A 21,774-nucleotide genomic window follows, 5' to 3' on the forward strand; every position below is an offset into this window, starting at 1 on the left:
AAAAAAAAAAAAAAAAAAACCAACATATGATATGCGTAGGTAATGTTAAAGAAAGAAATTGTTAGTAACTTGGAAGCACGGTTTAGCTTAGCTACAGAGCCTACAGTAACAGTGTAACACACATAAAGTTTGAATAGAATAGATTGTCAAAAGCCAGGAATTTCACCGGGCAAAGGAGCCAACTCATTATTGCTAAACCTTTCCTCATCATAGAAGCCTGCGCGAACAACCCTTCCCCCAAAGAACCGTCCTTCGAGTTCAATCAGAGCTTTGGTTGCGTGCTCGGATCTCTCAAATTGAATGAATATTCTGACTGCTTCGTCGTGAGGGAAATTGGGTTCTGTTATCTCAAATATAAGCACGCGTGTCACTGTGCCAAATTTCGTACACTCTTCTGCTACTTCACCTTCTAGATCATCATCCACTTCGCCAGGGCCAACCTGCAACCAGGTTCAAAATTCAAAAATATATAATAAGCTTAGGAGGATGATTACAAATTTAATAGCCTCATATTCATAAAAACCATGACTTCATGATTCACATTATGTATATGTGGATAAAGGGCCTAGAATCTGAAGTTGAAAGCAAAGAAATATAAGGTGTGCAAATGTACACTCAAAAGAAATGCAAACCCTTTAATTCAAGAAGCAAAATAAAACAACCACATCACGAAAATGAAAAACAAAAACATACTAGCAATTTTCAAGTACTTATAAAACATGGAATTTCAGCCATACTAGGGTTATTTTCCATGCCATTACTTTCACATAACCTCTAGTTCAGATTCAAAATCTTTACTGTCGGTGTTTTTTTTTTTTTTGTTTTTGTTTTGTTTCCTTATGATTACTACGTTGACAAAGAACTATTTTTCTATTGTGACTAAGATTATTCTCATGTCTCATTTATGCTCTTTTAGCAAGAAACCCTTTTCTCTTTGGGGTTCATATCAACAAGGAAAATAAGCAGAAAGGAAGAAAGCAAAATAACTTGATATTTTAATAACTAAGGAACATAATAACTCTCAGGATGGAGTGTTCATACAAGCTTCCCTTAAACTAAGCCATGCCACCATATACGGCTTGCAAATCAGTCATTGAACATGGATTCACTTCTGTCTAAAGAACCAAGTCATCCACATCAAAGATTAATGCTTAACTTCTCAAACAATACAAGCATTACAACAAAATACATGCATACCCAAAATAATGAAGAGCACACATAGTGTGAGAAGCAATTTTAAAATTTTAAGTGGCTATATTGCAACAAATGACAAATCCCTGCAATCATGATTTTTACTTATCTTTTTATTTGTCAAAATACTGTTTGTCGCACTCACATTTTGCCAGAAGAACAGAAATGCAAAAGAGGACCGCAGCAGCATTAGAATCAACAGGATCAGTTTTAAGAAAGTAAAATTTACAGCAACATCCAGACATTAATTCCACCAGGAGACGACAAGAAATGGTTTCGGGCCCATTTAATGAACTTGGATCTCAATGCTATTAGACCAACAAATGAGCTCTAGGTAAAGGGGCAGGCTTGAAGATGGTAGTGCCAATATATTGCCAATCATAGAAGTATCCCGAGATAGAGCTATGAACTTACCAACACCTATTTTAATCTCAAATTACACCCTTAAATATCAGGTATTTATGTACGCCCTCACCCATGTTTTTGTTTAGAGGCTACCAATTCATTACATTTGATTGGCATAAACACAAAGTTTGATATACAATTTAAAATTTGTATCAGTGGGTAACATAAAATATATAGTAAGCCTGCTGTGACAATTTTCATTCTGGTGATTGGATGGCAATAGGAAAAAAATTCAACTGCTCTGCAGTTTCTAAGTTAATTCTTCAATAAATTTTACACTCATATACCACAACTATAGGAGTAAATTTTTAGTCAGTCAAATGGTCAGATTGTCTTGAGCTAAAATTCTCCACTTTAAAAGAGTCAATTTCAAAAGTTAATAAGTTTACGTTTAAAATCTGTCTTGCATGCCAAGCACCTTGTGCTCAGATGACACCTCTATAGCTCTTCTTGAGGGAAGGTCACAGGATGGAACCCCGGTATTGACTCTTTGGGCTGCGACAGATAGAGAAAGTATAGAACATATACTACATTGTAATAGAGTCAATAGTACTCCAAAAAAAAAAGAAAAAAAAAAAAACTGTCTTGCATGGAGCTGAACTTCTAATGAAAAATATAATCCCTCAGTACTGTTTTATGTGCCTTAAGCTGTATTTATTGGGATTAATTTGACTAAACTCTGAATAAAGTTTGGATACGGGATACCTATAAATCCAACAAAAATTAGATATTACAAAAATAGATGAAAATTGCACTTTCCAAGGGCCTTGTGGTGGCATGGGCATTTAACTTTCTGTAAAAAGGTCTTACTTCTTAGGCTCAATGTTCATTTCCCTCAGATGTAGAAAAAATTATAAGTATAAAAGAAAAGACAAAAGGTACTACCTCTCTCAATTTTATAAATATGTTTTAAAAGCTTAATCTACATTAGGTTAAGTTGACCCTGGGGAAGTGCCAGAAGGACTAGGTAATGTTTAAGAAGGCAAGAAGCATAATGAAAAACCAAGATAAATGTACGACATAGCTTGTCTATATTGAAAGATTTCTAAACTTTTTAAGCACCCCAAAAAGAAAGCAATATAACAAGAAATTTCACCTGCGAAGAACATTCTTATGAAGAGAAGGAAACCAAAGAATCTGAAGGCTTAAAACTAACAAAGTCTTAGAGCTAACTTTTAGCTTTGGCTATTTCATAAGGCAAACTTCTATGTGCATAAATAATTCCCATGTATAGTATAATGTTAGTACTCAAACTATGCCAATGATTATTATATTCAATTAAGCCAAAGTTGTTCAATTCCCTTCCTACAATAATTACGTCAAAGTTGAAACTGCACTTCAAGTTATATCCTCAGAGGTTTGCTATTGTATTCTATAAAATTAATGTTTTATGTTGATGATTGGGCACATGATGTAGCTAAATGCATCTCAGAACTATAAACCATATGGATGCTCAATTTCATTCCACATCAATTGAAATTTTCAGTCACAACTGTTTGAATAGCAGAAGAATAAACACAGAAAAGAAGTCCAAATAGAATTATTAATTTGTAAAGCTATATACATGAGTTATTTGCCTCACTGAATTTATTTTTTTCCTTTAAGCATTTGCTTAAGTTCTGCTACCCTTTTTCTTCTCATTACAAATTCCACATTTCCACACTTTACCTAAAAAACCATTAAAAAGGGGAGAACTTCAAACAAGCCATCAACAAGATTTCACAGCAGAAGATCATAAAGAATAAAGCAGAAACAACTAGAAAAACAATCATACTAACAATAAGCCAATAATGCAAATTGAAAATTCAATCCATTTAAAAAAAAAAAAAAAAAAAAACTGAATTCTAAAAGAATGTTATTGGAATGTACCATGTTCCTGAGCAGTATAACCCTTGTTGGAGCCATATTGAAATTAACGCTCTTAACCTTCTTCTCCGGCTGTTTAACCTCATCACCAGCTACAATAACTCCACCTCTCTTATCGGTCTTCTTGGCCATCAAAGGAGTAGTAATCCCCTGCTCTTGCTTCCCTAATCCCTGTCCTTCCTTCCACCCCATCTTCGCCATCATCCTCTGTGCAGCAGTCATGGTCATCTTTCCCTCAGCCCCCATTCCCATTCCCAAGCCGGCAGTCTCCGATCTCCCCCCGATATTAAACTCTCCGTTACCAGGGGGAGGCGACGGTGATCTCGGAGCCTGAGCAGCGCCACCTCCGCCGCTCATAGCAGCTCTTCTCCGCCACGCCTCCTCGCCGGAGAGGTTCAACTCCCTCTCCCTCTCCCTCTCTCGCTCCCGCTCTCTCTCCTTCTCCTTCTCCTTCTCCCTCTCCCTCTCCCTCTTCTCCCTTTCCCTCAAGTCCGCCTCCACCTGCTTCCTCTTCTTCTCCCTCCGGTACTCCTCGTAGTCGTTCGGCCGGGCTGGATCGTACTCATCTACGACGGTGCTGGTAATGGCGACCAACGCTGGCTGGAACGACGCCGCCTGGTGCGCAGTAGGATTTGGATTGGCATTCTCGTTGGTCGGGTTGGGGCTAGGTTTGGGAGGCTTGGGCTTGAGTAGGGTTTGAGGCCGGAGAACAGTCTGGGGAGGGGCGAAGGGTTTGCGGAGGGCGGATGGAGCCATCTTGGCGGTGCTGCTTGACCAAACATTTCCGCCGCCGGCGGATTTGTCATCTTGGTCGGTAGAGGAAGACGGCGGCGGGAGATCGCCGAACAAGCCACCCAGCATTTTCCTTGATTTATTTTGTTTTCTTTTTTTAAGAAATTGGAGGAATTACTATGGTGGATTGGAGTTCAATTCGGGGATAATACATAGTGCTTTCACCGGGTCGGGCCAATGTACTGAATTCTTGGTTTTTAATTTTAAACTATTGCAAATTATCATATAATGTGATGACATCTTCGTTACTATTCTAAATGAGTAGTTATATGTTTAAATTCAGTAATAAAGACTAGGGGTGAGCAAACACCGGCCAACCCGTTTTACCTTATCGACCCGTTGCCCAAAACAGTGCAACCCAATCCGGACCAAACCGAAGTGAGAAAACCCGACTGTTTGAATCAGCTACGCCGATTTTAGTATTTCGGATGGGGTATTAGAAATTTGAATATATATATATATATATTCACGCTAGGGTTGAAACCTTGATTTCACTCATTTGCACAGTCGCGACTTAAGATTCGTCTTCTGATTCCACTCTAGTCCCCTCTCTTCTTCTCCGAGACTCTGACTTAGGATTTCTGCCCTTTCTGGTTTCTCCATTCTTAGAGACCTCTCGTCTCTCGATTCTAGTCTTCTTTTCTGGTTTCTTTCTGATAATCTCTGAGACCTGAGTCACATGTCTCGACTCTCAAGTCTCATACTCTAAGAGTCTGAGACAATGAGACCAAAGTTCTCTTGAGTCTCGACAAATTGACCAATCCGTTGTCCTGTTCTATATTTCCTGAGTTCTCTGTTTTCCTCGGTGGGGCGGCGCCGGTTGAATTTGTGGTCTGTGCCATGTGGAGTGGTGGAAGCCATAGCCAGCGAGTGTTCGACTGCCGCCTGTTCTGGTGTTCGAATGTTTGCATTTCGCAGTTCGTAGAAGACCCTAGTTCTTTGGGTAATATTTTTAAAAACCAAGTAAATCACAATCCCTAATTTTTTTATTTTTAATTTGTGAAGGTGTGATAATGTGAATTGTGATATACTGATATTTGTGTTATTTGTGTTACTGTGTGATGCCATCGTTGGTGAAAAATGAAATATTATGTGTGTTATTTGTGTATTTCACTGTGTGTTGTTTGAGGAAAGTGATAGTTCTTTCAAATCAGATTTGGGTGGTTATGTTCCTGATTTTCTTGATTGGGAGTCTGTGAATAGTTTGGTGGAGGTCTTGAAATGTTTTTATGATATGACAATCAGAATTTTAGGTTCTTATGTCACATCTACCACTTTTTTTTTTTTTTTTTTTTTTTTTTTTTTGTTTATGAAATATCTTATTTATATTTCCTCTTGAATGGCATGGTGGAAGCTGGTGGGTCTGTGAAACTTAAGGGGGATAATATGAGTGCCAAAATTGAAAAATATTGGGGGATATAGATAAGATGAACTTTGATGATATTCTTTGCAAACATTCTAAACCCTAGGGACAAATTAGAGTACATGCCAACTCAGATCAAGCACATGTATAGTGAGGAAAAAAGGTAAAAGCTACTATGGGAAAGTATTTGATGCTTTGACAGAGTTGTTAGATGATTATGCAGCCTCTACTCCCTCTAGTAGACCTACTGTTGCCCCTACTGCTTTTACCAGTCCTTCTACTGATTCTTCACAATCTACAGTTGGGAGGCCATAACACTTGTTAAAGTCCCAAATTAAGAAACAAAGAATGAAAAATGGGGGAAAGAAAAAAAATTGAGTTAAAAATTTACTTGATTGAGGCAATAGTTAAAGATGAAACTTCTTTTGATATACTTAGGTGCTGGAAGCTGAATGCTAAAAGATTTCCTATCCTTTTTAAGATAGCTAGGGATGGTTTAGCTATACCAATATCCACTGCGCCTCAGAATATGCCTTTCACATCTGTGAGGGTTTTAGATCCTTTTAGGAGTTCATTAACTCCTACAAATTGTGGAAGCTTTGGTTTGTATTCAAGATTGGCTTAGGCTGCCAAATACCTCTTTATCAATTGAGTAAAATGTGGAGGAATTGGAGAGATTTGAATAAGGTAACACTTCCTAACATTCATGCAATTTTTATGAGAAAATTTCAATTTTGGTCACATGACTATAGGGGCATTGTTAATTTCAACACCTGACTTTTAAAAATGTCAATTTAGTCCATTGACTATGTAATTTTTGTCAATTTTGGTCACTCCGGCAAAATTGACGGCCAAATTTGGTCGGAAAAATTTAATCCAACATTTAGTCTAGAAAGGATCAAAAGACGATTTTGCCCCTCAGATTATAGACTAAATGTTTGATTAAATTTTTCCGGTCAAATTTGACCGTCAATTCGGGCGGAGTGACCAAAATTGACAAAAATTACATAGTCAAGGTACTAAATTGACACTTTTAAAAGTCAGGTGCTAAAATTAACAATGCCCCTATAGTCATGTGACCAAAATTGAAATTTTCCCAATTTTTATTTACTTTTAACTTGTCCAGTTGTCCTTGAAATACCAATTTTGGTCCCACGAGTATTAGCAAAATGACAGTTTTGGTCCACATGTTTAATTCCTACCAATTTTCATCCACGACTATTGTTTTAGTACCAATTTTCATCCACAACTATTATTTTAGTGCCAAAATTTATCACGCCGGTCACCCCTTCGTTTAAGACATGCTGGAATATGAAATTATTAAGGGTAGTTTCGTACTTTTCAAATTAGGATCCATATTTGAGCATGAATAAAAGGGATTTAAGCCATAAGATCTATCCCAATTCGCAATTTTCCTCCTCAAATCAAGGTAGGATGAGGAGGAGAACTGCGAATTGGGATAAATCTTTGGGCTTAAATTCATTTATTTATGCTCAAATTGGAATATTAAGTTGAAAAGCACGAAACTACCCTTAATAATTTCATATTCCGACATGTCTTAAACGAAGGGGTGACCGGCGTGATTAATTTTGGCACTAAAATAATAGTTATGGATGAAAATTGGTACTAAACAATAGTCGTGGATGAAAATTGGTAGGAATTAAACATGTGGACCAAAACTGTCATTTTGCTAATACTCGTGGGACTAAAATTGGTATTTGCTCTAATTTTTACATTGTACTCTTTTTTATTTTGCAGAATTTGGTGCTGATGGTGGCAGTGGAACTGGGAGGATTAGTGGTTCTACACTTCCTACGATTCATGTATTGTTTTGCTTTATATTTGATACTTTATATTCTTGTATTAATGTATTATGTATTATGTATAATGTATTATACATTTATACTATTATTGATGAGGCTTGATAACTAATTTAATTAGTTGCTGCCTAGTTGTTCTATTGAGGCTTGGTAACTTGTTAGTTGTTGCTTTTGTTGGTAAGTTGGTTAGTTCCTAAGATGGCAAAGTTTATCCTTGTGTGCTAGACTGCTGGTAATGTTTCTATGACTGTATTTGACACATTTTAATCTATTATTATGTATTTATGGCGATGATGAAAGCTTTCACCAATGATCTAAAAAATAAGGGATTAAGCTAGTATGTATTTAGTTTTGTAAATTGTATGTACTTAGTAACTTGAACTCTTGAAGAGTTGTAGTCTTGAAGTCTTGAACAATTCACAAGTGATAATTGATAACTTAATATGTTTTGTATAATTGTATGTAACTTAGTGGAATTGTGGAAAAGTAGTTTTTTGCATGTACATAGTAATTTAATTCACTTATTTGTATTTTGTAATGCAATAATAGACTATAGTTTGTTCAATTAATTTGTAATTTTTTAGTAGTTTGTAATTTTTTAAACTTTTTTAATTTTTAAGTGTTTTGTTCAATTATTATTATTTTTTTTTTAATTTGACTGAACCGAATTGATTTCGAATATCGGACCGCATCCGAAATATAATAAAAGCGAAGTAATATTTTAAATTATAAAATGAAATTGGATTTTAAAATACAAATTGAAATTCGATTGGGTTGGAGGCATCCGACCCGACCCGACTCGACCCGACCGTTGCACATGCCTAATGGAGACATACAAAAGGGGATTGTATAATACGGAGTAATATTTAAGAAAAAAAAAAAGCACTTTTCAATTTTAAACTATTGCAAATTACCAAAATAAAAAATAGGAATAAATGTCAAATATGTCATTAAACTTATCGCTTTTATGCAATTGGGTCACTGGACTTAAAAAGTGTGTAATTGAACCATTAAACAAGTAAGATATGTGCAATTGAGACATTTTTATTATTTATTTTAATGCAATTTAAATTGAAAACATTTCAATCTTTCATTCCAACTAGTATGATAGAAGAAATGACAATTCATAGTACATACCATGTAAATTATATGATTTAGATTCTACCAAGAAAAATTAATAAAATGTCTAATTACACATATTTAAAGGTTTAGTTACACACATCTTATTTTTTAGATTCTACCAAGAAAAATTAGTAAAATATTCTAATTACACATATTTTTAAGGGGGTGTTTGGTTCATGGAATCTTAGATTACCCCAGGTAATAGGATTACCTGCAGGAAGGTAATGTGGGATTTTAGGAATGTAAGATTACCTTATGTGTTTGGTTTGGATTGTGGAATATAATATTACCTTACTATAATGTCCTCTACCTTATGTGTTTGGTTTGGATTGTGGAATATAATATTACCTTACTATAATGTCCTCTACCTTATGTGTTTGGTTTGGATTGTGGAATATAATATTACCTTACTATAATGTCCTCAATAATATTTATAGAAAGGGGTTCCTGAGGATGCCAAGTGCGGTGAAAGGAGAACCATTGATTTTGGTTAAATCAACATTTAGATTACCAAGCAACACGTGGACCGTAGTCTTTTATGGGTGGTCTTATGGGTGGCGTGGCTCTGATACCAAGTTGAAGCATGTGCTCCATCTCAACTAAAAACTTAAGCTAATAGTTGGATTGCACAGTAATAGCTCAACAAATGTGGGTGGGGTTAGTGATTAATGTCAGTAGTTGTTGAAACTTAAAATGTGTGAGTTAATACTTAAAGTGCGCCAGTTTAATGCTTGATGTGCGTGAGGTTTGTGCTTAATGTGCGTGAGTTTTATGCTTAATGTGCGTGAATTTGTGTTTAATGTGAGTCATTTTAAAATCTTAAGTGTGTGGGTTTTATGCTTAATGTGTTTTGTTCTGTGCTCAAGGTGCGTGGTTTATGTACTTAATGTGAGTGATTTGTGTTCTTAAGGTGCTTTGTTTGTGTGCTTAAGGTGCATGGTGATTTGTATACTTAAGGTGCGTTTAACCGCATAACCGCACGGGAAGCATCACCCGCACCTGAACCCTTCCCTATATATATACTAGTCGTCGGCACGCGCTTTGCACGAAACGCCATGTCCAACGATCAATTAATGTGTTCTAATTTTTAAATGATAAATATATAAATATAAATTTAATAATTGTCATATGAAAAAATAAAATATACATAACTACATTATTATTTAGAAGCAACATGATACAAGTTATAATTTTAGATTTTATAATTTCGTTGTTCTCTAACACACCCAGCCTGCCACCACTTCAAAGAAATTCAAATAAGCCATATTAGGTTCATATTATAGCTATGCGACATTATACAAGTCAAAGTAATGAAACAAAGTGATTCTACTACCCCAAGTTTCCAAATGACATACTGTAAAAGAAGCAATTTCTAATGACTTTTTTTTATTCAATCGTCTTAGTCTGTTTGAATATTAAAAGTCCAAATCAAAATTTTCACTCATTGCTTGCTTGTGGTTGATGGAAGTCCTAACCAACTTAACATTAGCTTTTCTAACACTTGCAATTTCATTGCTAATAAATATAATGATATGATTTATACATTTGTGATTAATCAAACCTCTTTACCAACAACCATACTTTAAATTTTTTTTTTTGTTCAGATTGACGTCTAGGCTGATATTTTATTTATTAGTTGATTAATTAACACAAATTAAATTCACTGAACCAAAGACCTTGTCAAATGGCGTGACTCTCCAAATGAGCAGTCAGAGGTTCAAAAATTAAGTTCACAGCTAGGCATATATGTCGGCAATACTTCATCGAATATCCAAACATCCATTAAATATAATATACCGAAATTGAAACTAACATATAAAAATAACTCAAATAAATATACTATAGCATTAATTAGTCGGCATATAGAAACAGCTAAAATTCACTCAAAAGGATCTCAATCATATCATAATAATACTCAAGGTCGTCTTCTTTACTCCTGCCTAACAGATTCATGCTCTTCGCCGACAGAAGTTGCGAGGATAAATGGCCATGGCTGATCTAAACATTGTCAAAGAGAATATACCAAACACCTAAATGCAAGAGCTTTTCTAGTTAATTCAATCTCCTTATTCCTCAAAGTGCCTGCTTGACCAATCACAAAGAATCACATAAACTGATTCACACATATAACACAAGTTGATGCTATAATTTAATAGCTAATTTCTGCTACACAATCAGAATGAAAACCTCACAAATAATGAATTCATTTATACTTTTCTTTTTAATTTCCACCCTCACCACAAACAACACCACCTTAAAAAATTTCAGTATAGCTTGATAAGCCCTAGAAATATGCACATAAATGTCTTTCCCCTGAGCTAAAAACAAAAACAAAACAAAAAATGCAAGCAAAAGAAAACTTTACCTGGAGAGGAATCGCGGGGAAGACCAAAAAGAAGGCTAAAAGGAGATGGGGGAGCTAAGCCGGAAAAGGGCTCTTAGAACTGAACAAATTAAGCAAATGAATTTCCGATCCCCTTTGCTGTGAAAGATTGGGTCCAGTAGGCTACTCCCACACTTGTGTGAGTATGGGTCCATGGTCCCTTTCTATAGAAGTCCAATAAAAATAAATATATCTAGATCTCTAAATATTTTATGGGTGTATATCTAAGATAATAAATATAGATATAGGTATAAGAGCAACACAGGATATTACCTCTATGAAGCCAATCCCCAGAAAAAAGGACCAAATCAGAGGGGATCTTGGAAGAGTACCCCTTTGGATAAGCTTCAACAACTAAGAACCCACACAGACCCGGGCACTCCGAACAATCAATGTCACTCACCATCCTCATCTCTTTTCAACCTTCAAAGTCCTCACCCTTATACTTTGTTGGAAAAAATAGCTTAAAATGATATAAAATGGCATGTTAAGTGGCTATTTTGTGGTACAATTATTAGTGGGGTCCACTTCTGATTTGGATCGGGTCAAAGTGGATTCGGATTCTTCGTAGTGAGACGAAGAGATCGATATACTGTACGCTCAAAACGGATAATGGTTGAATGAGATATTGATTCTCAAAGTAGACCCATTTGAGTTGGAAAATGAAGGGAAAAAGTGGCTTTTGTCCCACATTGCTTTGGAATAAAGATTTTCCCCCCTTATATACAAGAGCTCTTTTGAAGCTTGTAGAATTGTATAGCATAGAGGCTCTCTCGTGCGGGGAGAGGGGGGGGGGGGGGGGTGGGTGCAAATCAAATTCCAACTAGAAACGAGATCGAGAGGCTTGATTCAAGCACGAGCTCGTGTGCGCCGGCACCTGCGGGCACGAATGTCGTCCGGAAAATGGCACTGGGAGGATGTACGAGATCGAGAGGCTTGATTCAAGCACGAGCTCGTGTGCGCCGGCGTCCGGAAAATGGCATTGGGAGGATGTACGAGATCGAGAGGCTTGATTCAAGCACGAGCTCGTGTGCGCCGGCCGAAAAATGGCACTGGGAGGATGTACGAGATCGAGAGGCTTGATTCAAGCACGAGCTCGTGTGCGCCGGCGTCCGGAAAATGGCATTGGGAGGATGTACGAGATCGAGAGGCTTGATTCAAGCACGAGCTCGTGTGCGCCGGCACCTGCGGGCACGAATGTCGTCCGGAAAATGGCACTGGGAGGATGTACGAGATCGAGAGGCTTGATTCAAGCACGAGCTCGTGTGCGCCGGCGTCCGGAAAATGGCATTGGGAGGATGTACGAGATCGAGAGGCTTGATTCAAGCACGAGCTCGTGTGCGCCGGCACCTGCGGGCACGAATGTCGTCCGGAAAATGGCACTGGGAGGATGTACGAGATCGAGAGGCTTGATTCAAGCACGAGCTCGTGTGCGCCGGCGTCCGGAAAATGGCATTGGGAGGATGTACGAGATCGAGAGGCTTGATTCAAGCACGAGCTCGTGTGCGCCGGCACCTGCGGGCACGAATGTCGTCCGGAAAATGGCACTGGGAGGATGTAGTTGGTTGCTGTTACCAGGTGTAGTGGGGGTGCCTAATTAAAAGCTATTTAAGTCCTCCACCCCTATAAAAGGAAGAGTTGGGCAGTAGAGATTTTACACACAGAAAATAGAACACGAAAGTTCATCATTTTTAGCCTCAAAACCTCTCTGCTTCTACTCTTTCTTTAGCTATACTGTGTTCATAGCCATTATCTTGCTCGCCGGATTCTTTGTTTGAATGCTCAAACATTGGATCATAGCAAGTTTTATCCTGGGAAGCCTAGGCCACAACGCTCCTAGCATCTTTGGGAGGTGGCAAATAAGGTTTTAAGGAAAGAGTGCTCACTCGACTCTTGCAAAAACCTAACACCAAACACTAGCCAAATTTCTTCATCTTTTCTTCACTTCTTTCCAGAAAATAATAGTCAATTTTATTTGATTATTATTTGTTTTCCTACCAACGGTTCCAACAGTCTTAAAACCTTATTCATTTGTTTTCCTGTTGGTGGTCTTCTCCGAATTTCCTTGAAGAAAAATGGAGCATCCTGTACTGCCAATTGATGGGGAGGATAATGTTGTTGCGGACAACAATGGAAGAAACGACAACAATAACGTTGTTGCGGACAACAGTGGAGGAAATGGCAACAATGTTGCTAATTCCCAAGCTACACCAATGAACGTTGGTTCACAAGATGCTGGGAGCACTGAGGGATATATTCCCATGTCTCGGGTACCATCGGTACCGAGTGGTTTGGCTGAAAAGCCGGAGAAGTTCACCGGTGTTGATTCGAACTTTAAGAGGTGGCAACAGAAAATGTTGTTCTACCTAGCAACTCTCGGCTTGGCGAGGTTCTTGTCCGAGAAGGTTCCCGAGTTAAAGGAACAAGATGCACAATCCGTGATGGCAGTTGGCTATTGGAAGGATTCGGACTTCCTTTGCCGAAACTACATCCTGAACGGACTGTGTGACATGCTGTATGATGTATATCGAAAGATAAGCACATCAAAAGCGTTGTGGGAAGCTTTGGATCATAAATACCGAAGTGAGGATGCCGACTCAAAGAAATTTGTGGTTGGCCGATTCCTCGACTTCAAAATGGTTGATTCAAAGACCGTGCTAAGTCAGGTAGAAGATTTGCAATTAATCTTTGATGAGATCCGTGACGATGTGCTAAGTGAAGCCTTCCAAGTGGGATCTGTGATCCACTTGTTGCCTCCAAGTTGAAAGGACTTCAAGAACTACCTTAAGCATAAGCGAAAGGAGATGAATCTGGAGGACCTGATCCAGCGACTCAGGATTGAGGAAGGGAACAGGACGAATGATAGGAAAGTTCCTATCGTTGTTGGCGCTAAGGCCAACGTTGTGGAGCACGGTAAGAGCTCCAAGAGGAACAAGAAGGATAAGCGAAAGCTAGGTCCGAAAGGTGGCGTTACCAAGAACAAGTTTCCTGGTGAATGCTACAATTGTGGCAAGCATGGCCATAGAGCATCTGAATGCAAGGCTCCAAGGAAGAAGAACAAGAGTTCTGAAGCCAATATTGTTGGAGATAGCAATCAGAAGGAGGTCGAGATTAGCCTTTCGGCTATGGTGACCGAAGTGAACCTCGTGGGCTCAAACCCTCGTGAATGGTTCATTGATACCGGTGCAACCATGCACTTGTGTTGCAACCGAGAGATGTTCAACACCTTTGAGACCGTTGAGGGTGAAAATGTGTGGATGGGAAACTCTGCTCAGTCTGCTGTGGAAGGCATGGGCAAGGTGGTTCTGAAGATGACTTCCGGGAAGGAACTGACGTTGAATAACGTGCTGTATGTTCCTGAGCTGAGGAAGAATCTTGTGTCTGGATCACTGTTGAACAAGCATGGCTTTCGCATGGTGTTCGAGTCCGACAAAGTAGTCTTGTCCAAGTTAGGGATGTTTGTTGGTAAAAGGATATGTAACTGATGGGCTCTTTAAGCTCAATGTAATTCCTGTTATCAATAAAAGCAAAGTTAATTCTGTTTACTTGCTTGAGTCTTCCAATTTGTGGCATGGTAGACTAGGTCATGTTAATTTTAATTCTATGCGTAGATTAATTAGCATTGACCATATTCCTAACTTTCAAATTGACACAAATAACAAGTGTGAAATTTGTGTTGAGGCAAAACTAACGAAAGTACCTTTCAAATCGGTTGAAAGGGAAACTGAACCACTAGAATTAATCCATAGTGATTTGTGCGATTTTAGATCGATACAAACGAGAGGTGGTAATAAGTATTTTATCACATTTATCGACGATAGCAAGCGATACTGCTATGTGTATTTGCTTAAAGCAAAGATGAAGCCGTTGATAAATTCGTTCTTTATAAGAATGAAGTGGAAAACCAACTTAATCGGAGAATTAAGAAGGTTAGAAGCGATAGAGGTGGTGAGTACGAAGCACCTATTGGTGACTTCTGTGCAAGTATAGGTATAATACACGAACGTACGACACCTTACTCACCTCAATCGAACGGTGTTGCCGAACGAAAGAATCGTACATTGAAAGATATGATGAATGCGATGCTTATAAGTTCGGGCCTACCTCAAGATGCGTGGGGTGAGGCAATTTTGACAAGCAATTACCTTCTGAATAAGATACCCCGCAAGAAGCTCGATAAGACTCCTTATGAGCTGTGGAACGGTAGGAAACCTTCCTACCAGTACCTGAAAGTGTGGGGGTGTCTTGCCAAAGTGTTGGTGCCAACACCTAAGAAAGTAAAGATAGGTCCTAAGACGATGGGCTGTATCTTTATTAGCTATGCACATAATAGTAGTGCGTATCGGTTCTTAGTACACGAGTCCAATAATCCGGATGTACACGAGAACACGATAATAGAATCAAGGAACGCATATTTCTTCGAAAATATATTTCCTTGTAGGTCCAATGAGGGACCAAGTACGTCAAAACGAACGTTTGACGAAACTATGGATAATGATAGTGGGGAATCTGAGAAAGAACCCAAGCTCGAGCAGAGACGCAGTAAGCGGGCGAGAGTTGGAAAATCATTCGGTCTTGATTTTCTAACTTACTTGTTAGAGTACAATTCGGGTACTCTAACTTGTTATTAGAAAATGAACCCGATTTTCTATCTTGTTTGATAGAGAACGAGCCTCGAACGTATGTAGAAGCCGTGACTTCTACGGAAGGACCAATGTGGAAAGAGGCTATAAAAAGTGAAGTGGATTCTATCCTACAGAATCACACTTGGGAACTCGTTGATCTTCCTCCGGGTAGTAAACCCTTAGGATCCAAGTGGGTCTTTAAAAGGAAGATGAATCCGGATGGTTCCATCGAGAAGTATAAGGCTAGGCTTGTAATCAATGGTTACAGGCAACGCGAGGGCCTCAATTACTTCGACACGTATTCTCCCGTGACGAGAATAAACTCCATTAGAATGATACTTGCCATAGCCGCGCTGCAGAACTTGGAAGTTCATCAAATGAAAGTGAAAACCGCTTTCCTAAATGGCGAATTAGATGAGGAAATCTATATGGAACAACTCGAAGGGTTCATGGTTCCGAGCCAAGAAAGGAAAGTGTGTAAGTTAGTTAAATCGCTCTATGGTTTAAAACAAGCGCCTAAGCAGTGGCACGAGAAGTTTGACCATGCGATGTTAACTAACGGGTTTAAAATAAACGAAAGTGACAAATGTGTCTACGTTAAGGAAACGATAGACGGCTACGTCATTCTTTGTTTATATGTCGATGATATTCTCATCGTTGGTAGTAATGATCGGATGATCAAGTCTACCAAGAACATGTTAAATGCGAGATTTGACATGAAAGATATGGATTTGGCTGATTTAATCCTCGGGATTAGAATCATTAGAAGACCTGATGGTCTCGTGTTGAGCCAATCACATTATATTGACAAAATCCTTGAGAAATTTAACAAGGATGATAGTCAAGTGGCTAGGACACCATTTGATACAAATATTCATCTAACCAAGAACCATGGAGAAGGTATTTCACAAGTGGAATATGCTCGGGTTATTGGTAGCTTGATGTATCTTATGAGCTGTACTAGGCCGGATATTGCCTATGCGGTTAGTAAACTCAGTAGATATACAAGTAACCCCGGTGCTATGCACTGGAAGGCAATAGTAAAGGTTATGAGATACTTGAGGTATACTCGTGATCTTGGACTGCACTACGGGAAATATCCCGCTGTATTTGAAGGGTATAGCGACGCGAATTGGATATCAGATATTAAGGACTCTAAGTCCACGAGTGGCTACGTGTTTACACTAGCTGGTGCAGCCGTTGCATGGAAATCCTCTAAGCAAACTGTGATAGCTAGATCCACGATGGAATCTGAGCTGATAGCCTTGGACAAAGGTTGTGAAGAGGCTGAATGGCTACGCCATTTTATAGAGGATATTTCTAATTGGGAAAGACCGGTACCTCCAATATGTGTGCATTGTGATAGTCAAGCCACAATTGGGAGAGTACAGAGTCATATGTATAATGGTAAGTCTAGACATGTGCGTCGTAGACGTACATAATACCATTCGAAAACTACTCACAACTGGTGTTGTCTCGATTGACTACGTTAAGTCAAAAGACAATATAGCGGATCCGCTGACCAAAGGGTTAGGAAGAGAAGTTGTGGAGAAGTTGACACGAGGAATGGGTCTAATGCCCTTGGACTAAAAAGTTCTATAGTGGATACCCAACCTAGCTGGCACCTAGGTTCAATGGGACAACTAAATTATGGAACGGAGCGCGTCACTGTGGGGGTCTCGGACTCCCTACCACTCCTCGTTAAAACAGTGACTCCCGCAAGAGGTTAGCATGTTAATGCTTTAATGATTCTTGAGTATGCGGGATACTCGAGAAAGAATCACCTATGTTAGAGAGAAGTGAGGGTCGCTTCAAAGGAGAATTGTTGGGCACAATTCTTTAGAAACTCTCGCAGAACCAGGAACGGTGACCCACGACCAAAACGGGCACACTCATGAGAGCAAGAGCATGGTTGGGAGATTCCTGTGTGAGATATGTCATCGTCTACACAAACGGCTTGATTCAAGCTCGTGTGCACGTGGCTGGCACTGGGAGGATGTGGCCGAAACTATACAACACGTGTTTTCCTCCCATGCTCTGAAAGAAAAGGTTTAATTCAGGAATGAAGACATGGAAAACCAGAGAGTCTGGAAAACCAGACACAGAGTAAAGAAGAAAGAGAGAGTCACATGGATAGAGATAAAACCAGACACAGAGTAAAGAAGAAAGAGAGAGTCACATGGATAGAGATGAAGAGAAAGAGAGTGGAAAACCAGAGAGTCAGGAAAACCAGACACAGAGTAAAGAAGAAAGAGAGAGTCACATGGATAGAGATGAAGAGAAAGAGAGAGTCACATGGATAGAGAAGAAAGAGAGAAATGCATTGATGAAAAGAAGCCAAAAAGCTAACTTGGTTCCACTAACTTTAAAAGTGGGGCAATATAATATTATATAGCAAACTTGTAATTTGTTTACAAGTTGAGGGCAATAGAAAAAAAAAATAATCTAAATGTTATATCAAAAAATCTAAGCCAGACGATTTCAAATCAAGGACTGATAGGGGTGTCATTTTTGAGGGGTAATTGACAACTCCCAAATATAAGTATAGTGGGATATATATATATATATATATATATATATATATGTGTGTGTGTGTGTGTGTGTGTGTGTGTGTGTGTGTGTGTGTGTTTTTTTTTATTTAATTAATTATTTATTTATTTATTTATATGTATGAATGTATATTAATGATTAAATAATAAAAAAACTAAATATATAAATATACACATGTATATTTGATTATATAAACATATATTTATTTCTTTTTATTATTATTATTATTATTATTATTATTATTATTATTATTATTATTATTATTATATAAGGATAAGGATTAGTTAACTAGGGTAAAATTGGAATAATTCAAGGTAATTTAAGATTACCTAAGAAAATGAAAATAATCACATTAACGTGATTACCTTGAAACATTATCGCTACATCAACTTTCAAGTAATATAAGATTCAGTGTTTTTTTTTTTTTTTTTTTTTGAAAATCAAAACTTAATACATTAAATCACGAACAATAGTGTTTACAAGAAAGGGGGTGGAATGTCAAACCACTCCCCGCAACCTGACTCAGAAAAGACCTCCCTAGCAATAATATGGGCGGCACTATTCCCAGAATGCCTAACGAATCAGAATTGGACATCATCAATCTCAGATGCCAAATCTTTAATATCATCAATCAATAAACCAAAAGCAGAATAAAAAGAAGTACCGGAAATAACATTAAAAACAACTTGGGAGTCCATCTCCACATCAACACTTCCCATACCAATGTCTTGTAATATAAGACTCAGATTATTTAGGTAATCTATTTTTAGATTCTAGAGTAAATACCCAAAATGGTCCTTCGACTATAGCTAAATTCACAAATTGGTCCTCGACTTTCAATTTCAACCAATTAAGTCCTTAACTTTGTAATTTTAACACAATTTGGTCCGCTGTCGATTTGACCGTTTGTTGACTGTGATTTTTGAGGATATATATGTAATTTCATGGTCCATCGTCTGTTTTTAAGGTTCTAGTTGCATTTCCAGACCGCACTGTTACATCTGAATCCATTGCCGAAAGCAATCTACCAAATCCGATCGCCTTTCTTCGTCCTCCCTTTGGATTCAATGTAGTTGAGTTCGTACCAGAGCGAAGAAGACGGCGTGTTTCCGAACCAGTGCAATGTCATCCTGGAGGCCTCCACATGCTTCAACGAGAGCTGAAGGTTCTTCTGGAGATCGTCTATCACGGTCAACAAACGGTCAAATAGATGAATGACCAAATCGTGTCAAAATTACAAAGTTAAGGACTTAATTGGTTGAAATTGAAAGTCGAGGACCAATTTATGAATTTAGCTATAGTCGATGAACCATTTTGAGTATTTACTCTAGATTCTACCAAGAAAAAAACATTTAAAACTCAAACCCACATTATGTACCACATAGGGAGCAACTTATGCCATTGGCAATTGGTACTTTTTCTTAAAAAATAAATAAATAAATTATAAGTGTGGACGTGTGGACGTGTGGTTGTCTGGTCGGCCGCGAATGGCAGCTTCTGGTCTCTTCTCCCTCAGAACCTCTATCTTCCCCTCCTTCACTGTTAATTCAGTCTCTCACTCTCTCTTTCCTTCTAAATCCCGCTCCCGCTCCTTTCTTCTCAAAGCATCAAATGTATATATAGTACCTCTTTCTCTCTCTTTCCCGTTCTTCAATTCTGTTGACAGTGATAGCACAGAACAATCAGGAAAGCTGATTTTACAGTCTAATGGCGATTTTGTTTTTGGTTGAGTACAGATGGAGGGAAGTGAAATGAAGGTGGAAGAAGAAGCGGGTAGTAGCCAGAAGAAGAAGAAGATATTTGTAGCAGGTGCTACTGGGAACACCGGCAAGAGGATAGTTGAACAGCTTCTGACAAAGGGGTTTGCTGTTAAGGCAGGCGTTCGCGATGTAGATAAGGCCAAAACAAGCTTACCCGGCGGAAACCCTCATCTTCAAATTGTGAGTGGGATTTGTTTCTTCAATTCATCAATTGAGCGCCTAAAACAAAAAATTGCGCTAATCTGAAGGAATTTGGGAGATTATTATGATGCTAATCTAGGATTTGTTGTTTTAATTTGGGATGGATGCTCAAACATCCACAAGAAAAAGAAAGAATAATTCTATTCTAAAACTTTTATTGTTAAATGATCTGATTTTAGGTAAAAGCTGATGTAACAGAGGGAGCTACTAAATTAGGTGATGCCATAGGTGAAGATTCAGATGCAGTGATATGTGCAGCTGGATTTCGGCCTTCATGGGATTTATTGGCTCCATGGAAGGTGAGTCATTGTTGCTTTGCTGATTCCAGTTTATGTGAATCACTACTAGAGGGGTCGCCTTTAACTCTACCCGGTAAAAGGATACCCATAACTCCCCGGCTTAAACCAAGAAGGCTAATAGGCCACTCCCATTGAGAGTTGAACTTATAATCTTGTGGTACCAGGTGGAGTGCCTGACCAAAATTAAAAAGGAGGTAAACTGGCCTAGCTTCCAGCTCAAACCAAGAAGGCTGGCTAATAGACCACTCCCACTGGGAGTTTTAGCTTGTAATTTTATGGTTACCAAGTCAACAGTCTGACTAATATGTATCAAGTTTCTGGTGCAGGTGGATAACTTTGGCACCGTAAACCTCGTTGATGCATGCAGAAAACAAGGCGTTAATAGGTTTATCCTTATAAGCTCTATCCTAGTCAATGGAGCTGCAATGGGACAGTTGTTTAATCCATCCTACATAATTCTTAATGTGTTTGGACTGACATTGATCGCGAAGCTTCAAGCAGAGCAGTACATAAGGAGGTCGGGGATCAATTACACAATCATAAGGCCTGGTGGACTGAGAAATGATCCTCCAAATGGAAACATAGTCATGGAGCCAGAGGTAATTCTTTAATTTATAGCTTAAACATTTGAACTTCATTTCTAAATTGAATCTTTCCTCATTCGCTTCAAAACGATTTAGGATACACTTTCTGGAGGTGCTATATCTAGAGATCAGGTTGCTGAAGTTGCAGTCGAGGCGTTGCTCCATCCAGAATCTCACTACAAAGTGGTGGAGATAGTTGCTAGAACCGAAGCCCCTAAGCGTTCGTTCAAGGAACTTTTTGCTTCTATAAAACCACGGTAACTTGCTCACTTGTGTCCAACTTTCTGTTACCACCGTACGCCATAATACAACTGTTTATCCTTTCATTCCCCCTTGATGGCAGTTTCAACTACCTATGTATACATTATATTTTTCACTTGAAACTGTGCAATTTTTTGCATATCAGCCTTCATTCAGTGCAGTTTAAAGGTCGAGTCTTTTTTTATCTTGTTATACCTTCACCTTATATTGTGGATCATGATCCAAAACGGCATTTCAGCTTATATATTTTGGTGTAAACCACAAGGTGTTCCAGGTCTTTCTCCGTTTGTCTTACGGTTGAGTGCAGGGTTGAAATTTGATATATGTTGTTGCTATCTTGAGCCTTAACATGCCAAATCAGAACCTGAGTTTAACACTGTGCAGCTACTTAATCCTCTGAATATTTAGAGATTATTCATCACAAGCTTTGAATCAACCTTTCCATTGTCACAACCCCAAGCAACAGAACATACAACAATTATGTCTGAAGAGAATTGAAGTTGGTTCAAGAGTTGCATCCTTTTTCCTCAAAAAAAAGAAAAGAGTTGCATC

The 21,774-nt window shown here is 38.4% G+C and overlaps 2 protein-coding genes and 1 long non-coding RNA gene across 3 annotated transcripts; 1 reads left to right on the forward strand and 2 right to left on the reverse strand.

Moving 5' to 3' along the window:
• Positions 1-40: 40 nt before the first annotated feature.
• Positions 41-4,390, reverse strand: LOC109183692 (DNA-damage-repair/toleration protein DRT111, chloroplastic). The gene is made up of 2 exons (XM_019333750.1): positions 3,466-4,390; positions 41-440 (listed from the first exon to the last, which is right to left on the reverse strand). Exons 1-2 carry the CDS (start codon positions 4,321-4,323, stop codon positions 147-149), a joined length of 1,152 nt encoding a protein of 383 aa, XP_019189295.1. The 5' UTR covers positions 4,324-4,390; the 3' UTR covers positions 41-146.
• A 5,985-nt stretch (positions 4,391-10,375) lies between these two features.
• LOC109183693 lies at positions 10,376-11,374 on the reverse strand. The gene is made up of 2 exons (XR_002054598.1): positions 10,925-11,374; positions 10,376-10,641 (listed from the first exon to the last, which is right to left on the reverse strand). It is a non-coding gene; the product is annotated as an uncharacterized LOC109183693 (long non-coding RNA).
• An 8,203-nt stretch (positions 11,375-19,577) lies between these two features.
• Positions 19,578-21,433, forward strand: LOC109183596 (uncharacterized protein At2g34460, chloroplastic). Its single transcript, XM_019333665.1, has 5 exons — positions 19,578-19,730; positions 19,854-20,057; positions 20,258-20,377; positions 20,704-20,976; positions 21,058-21,433. The coding sequence occupies exons 1-5, from the start codon at positions 19,605-19,607 to the stop codon at positions 21,220-21,222; spliced, it is 888 nt and encodes a 295-aa protein (XP_019189210.1). The 5' UTR covers positions 19,578-19,604; the 3' UTR covers positions 21,223-21,433.
• Positions 21,434-21,774: the final 341 nt, after the last annotated feature.

The sequence above is a fragment of the Ipomoea nil genome, unplaced genomic scaffold, assembly GCF_001879475.1.
Source record: "Ipomoea nil cultivar Tokyo-kokei standard unplaced genomic scaffold, Asagao_1.1 scaffold1149, whole genome shotgun sequence".
NCBI classification, from domain to species: domain Eukaryota; kingdom Viridiplantae; phylum Streptophyta; class Magnoliopsida; order Solanales; family Convolvulaceae; genus Ipomoea; species Ipomoea nil.

Excerpts from the sequence above, each read along its gene's own strand:
- LOC109183596 (XM_019333665.1), top strand. The coding sequence starts at position 19,605 with ATGGCAGCTTCTGGTCTCTTCTCCCTCAGAACCTCTATCTTCCCCTCC. Across the intron at positions 19,731-19,853 it reads TTCTTCTCAAAGCATCAAAT|ATGGAGGGAAGTGAAATGAA; the intron begins GTATATATAGTA and ends GGTTGAGTACAG. Across the intron at positions 20,977-21,057 it reads ACATAGTCATGGAGCCAGAG|GATACACTTTCTGGAGGTGC; the intron begins GTAATTCTTTAA and ends AAAACGATTTAG.
- LOC109183692 (XM_019333750.1), bottom strand. The coding sequence starts at position 4,323 with ATGCTGGGTGGCTTGTTCGGCGATCTCCCGCCGCCGTCTTCCTCTACC. Across the intron at positions 441-3,465 it reads TTATACTGCTCAGGAACATG|GTTGGCCCTGGCGAAGTGGA; the intron begins GTACATTCCAAT and ends ACCTGGTTGCAG.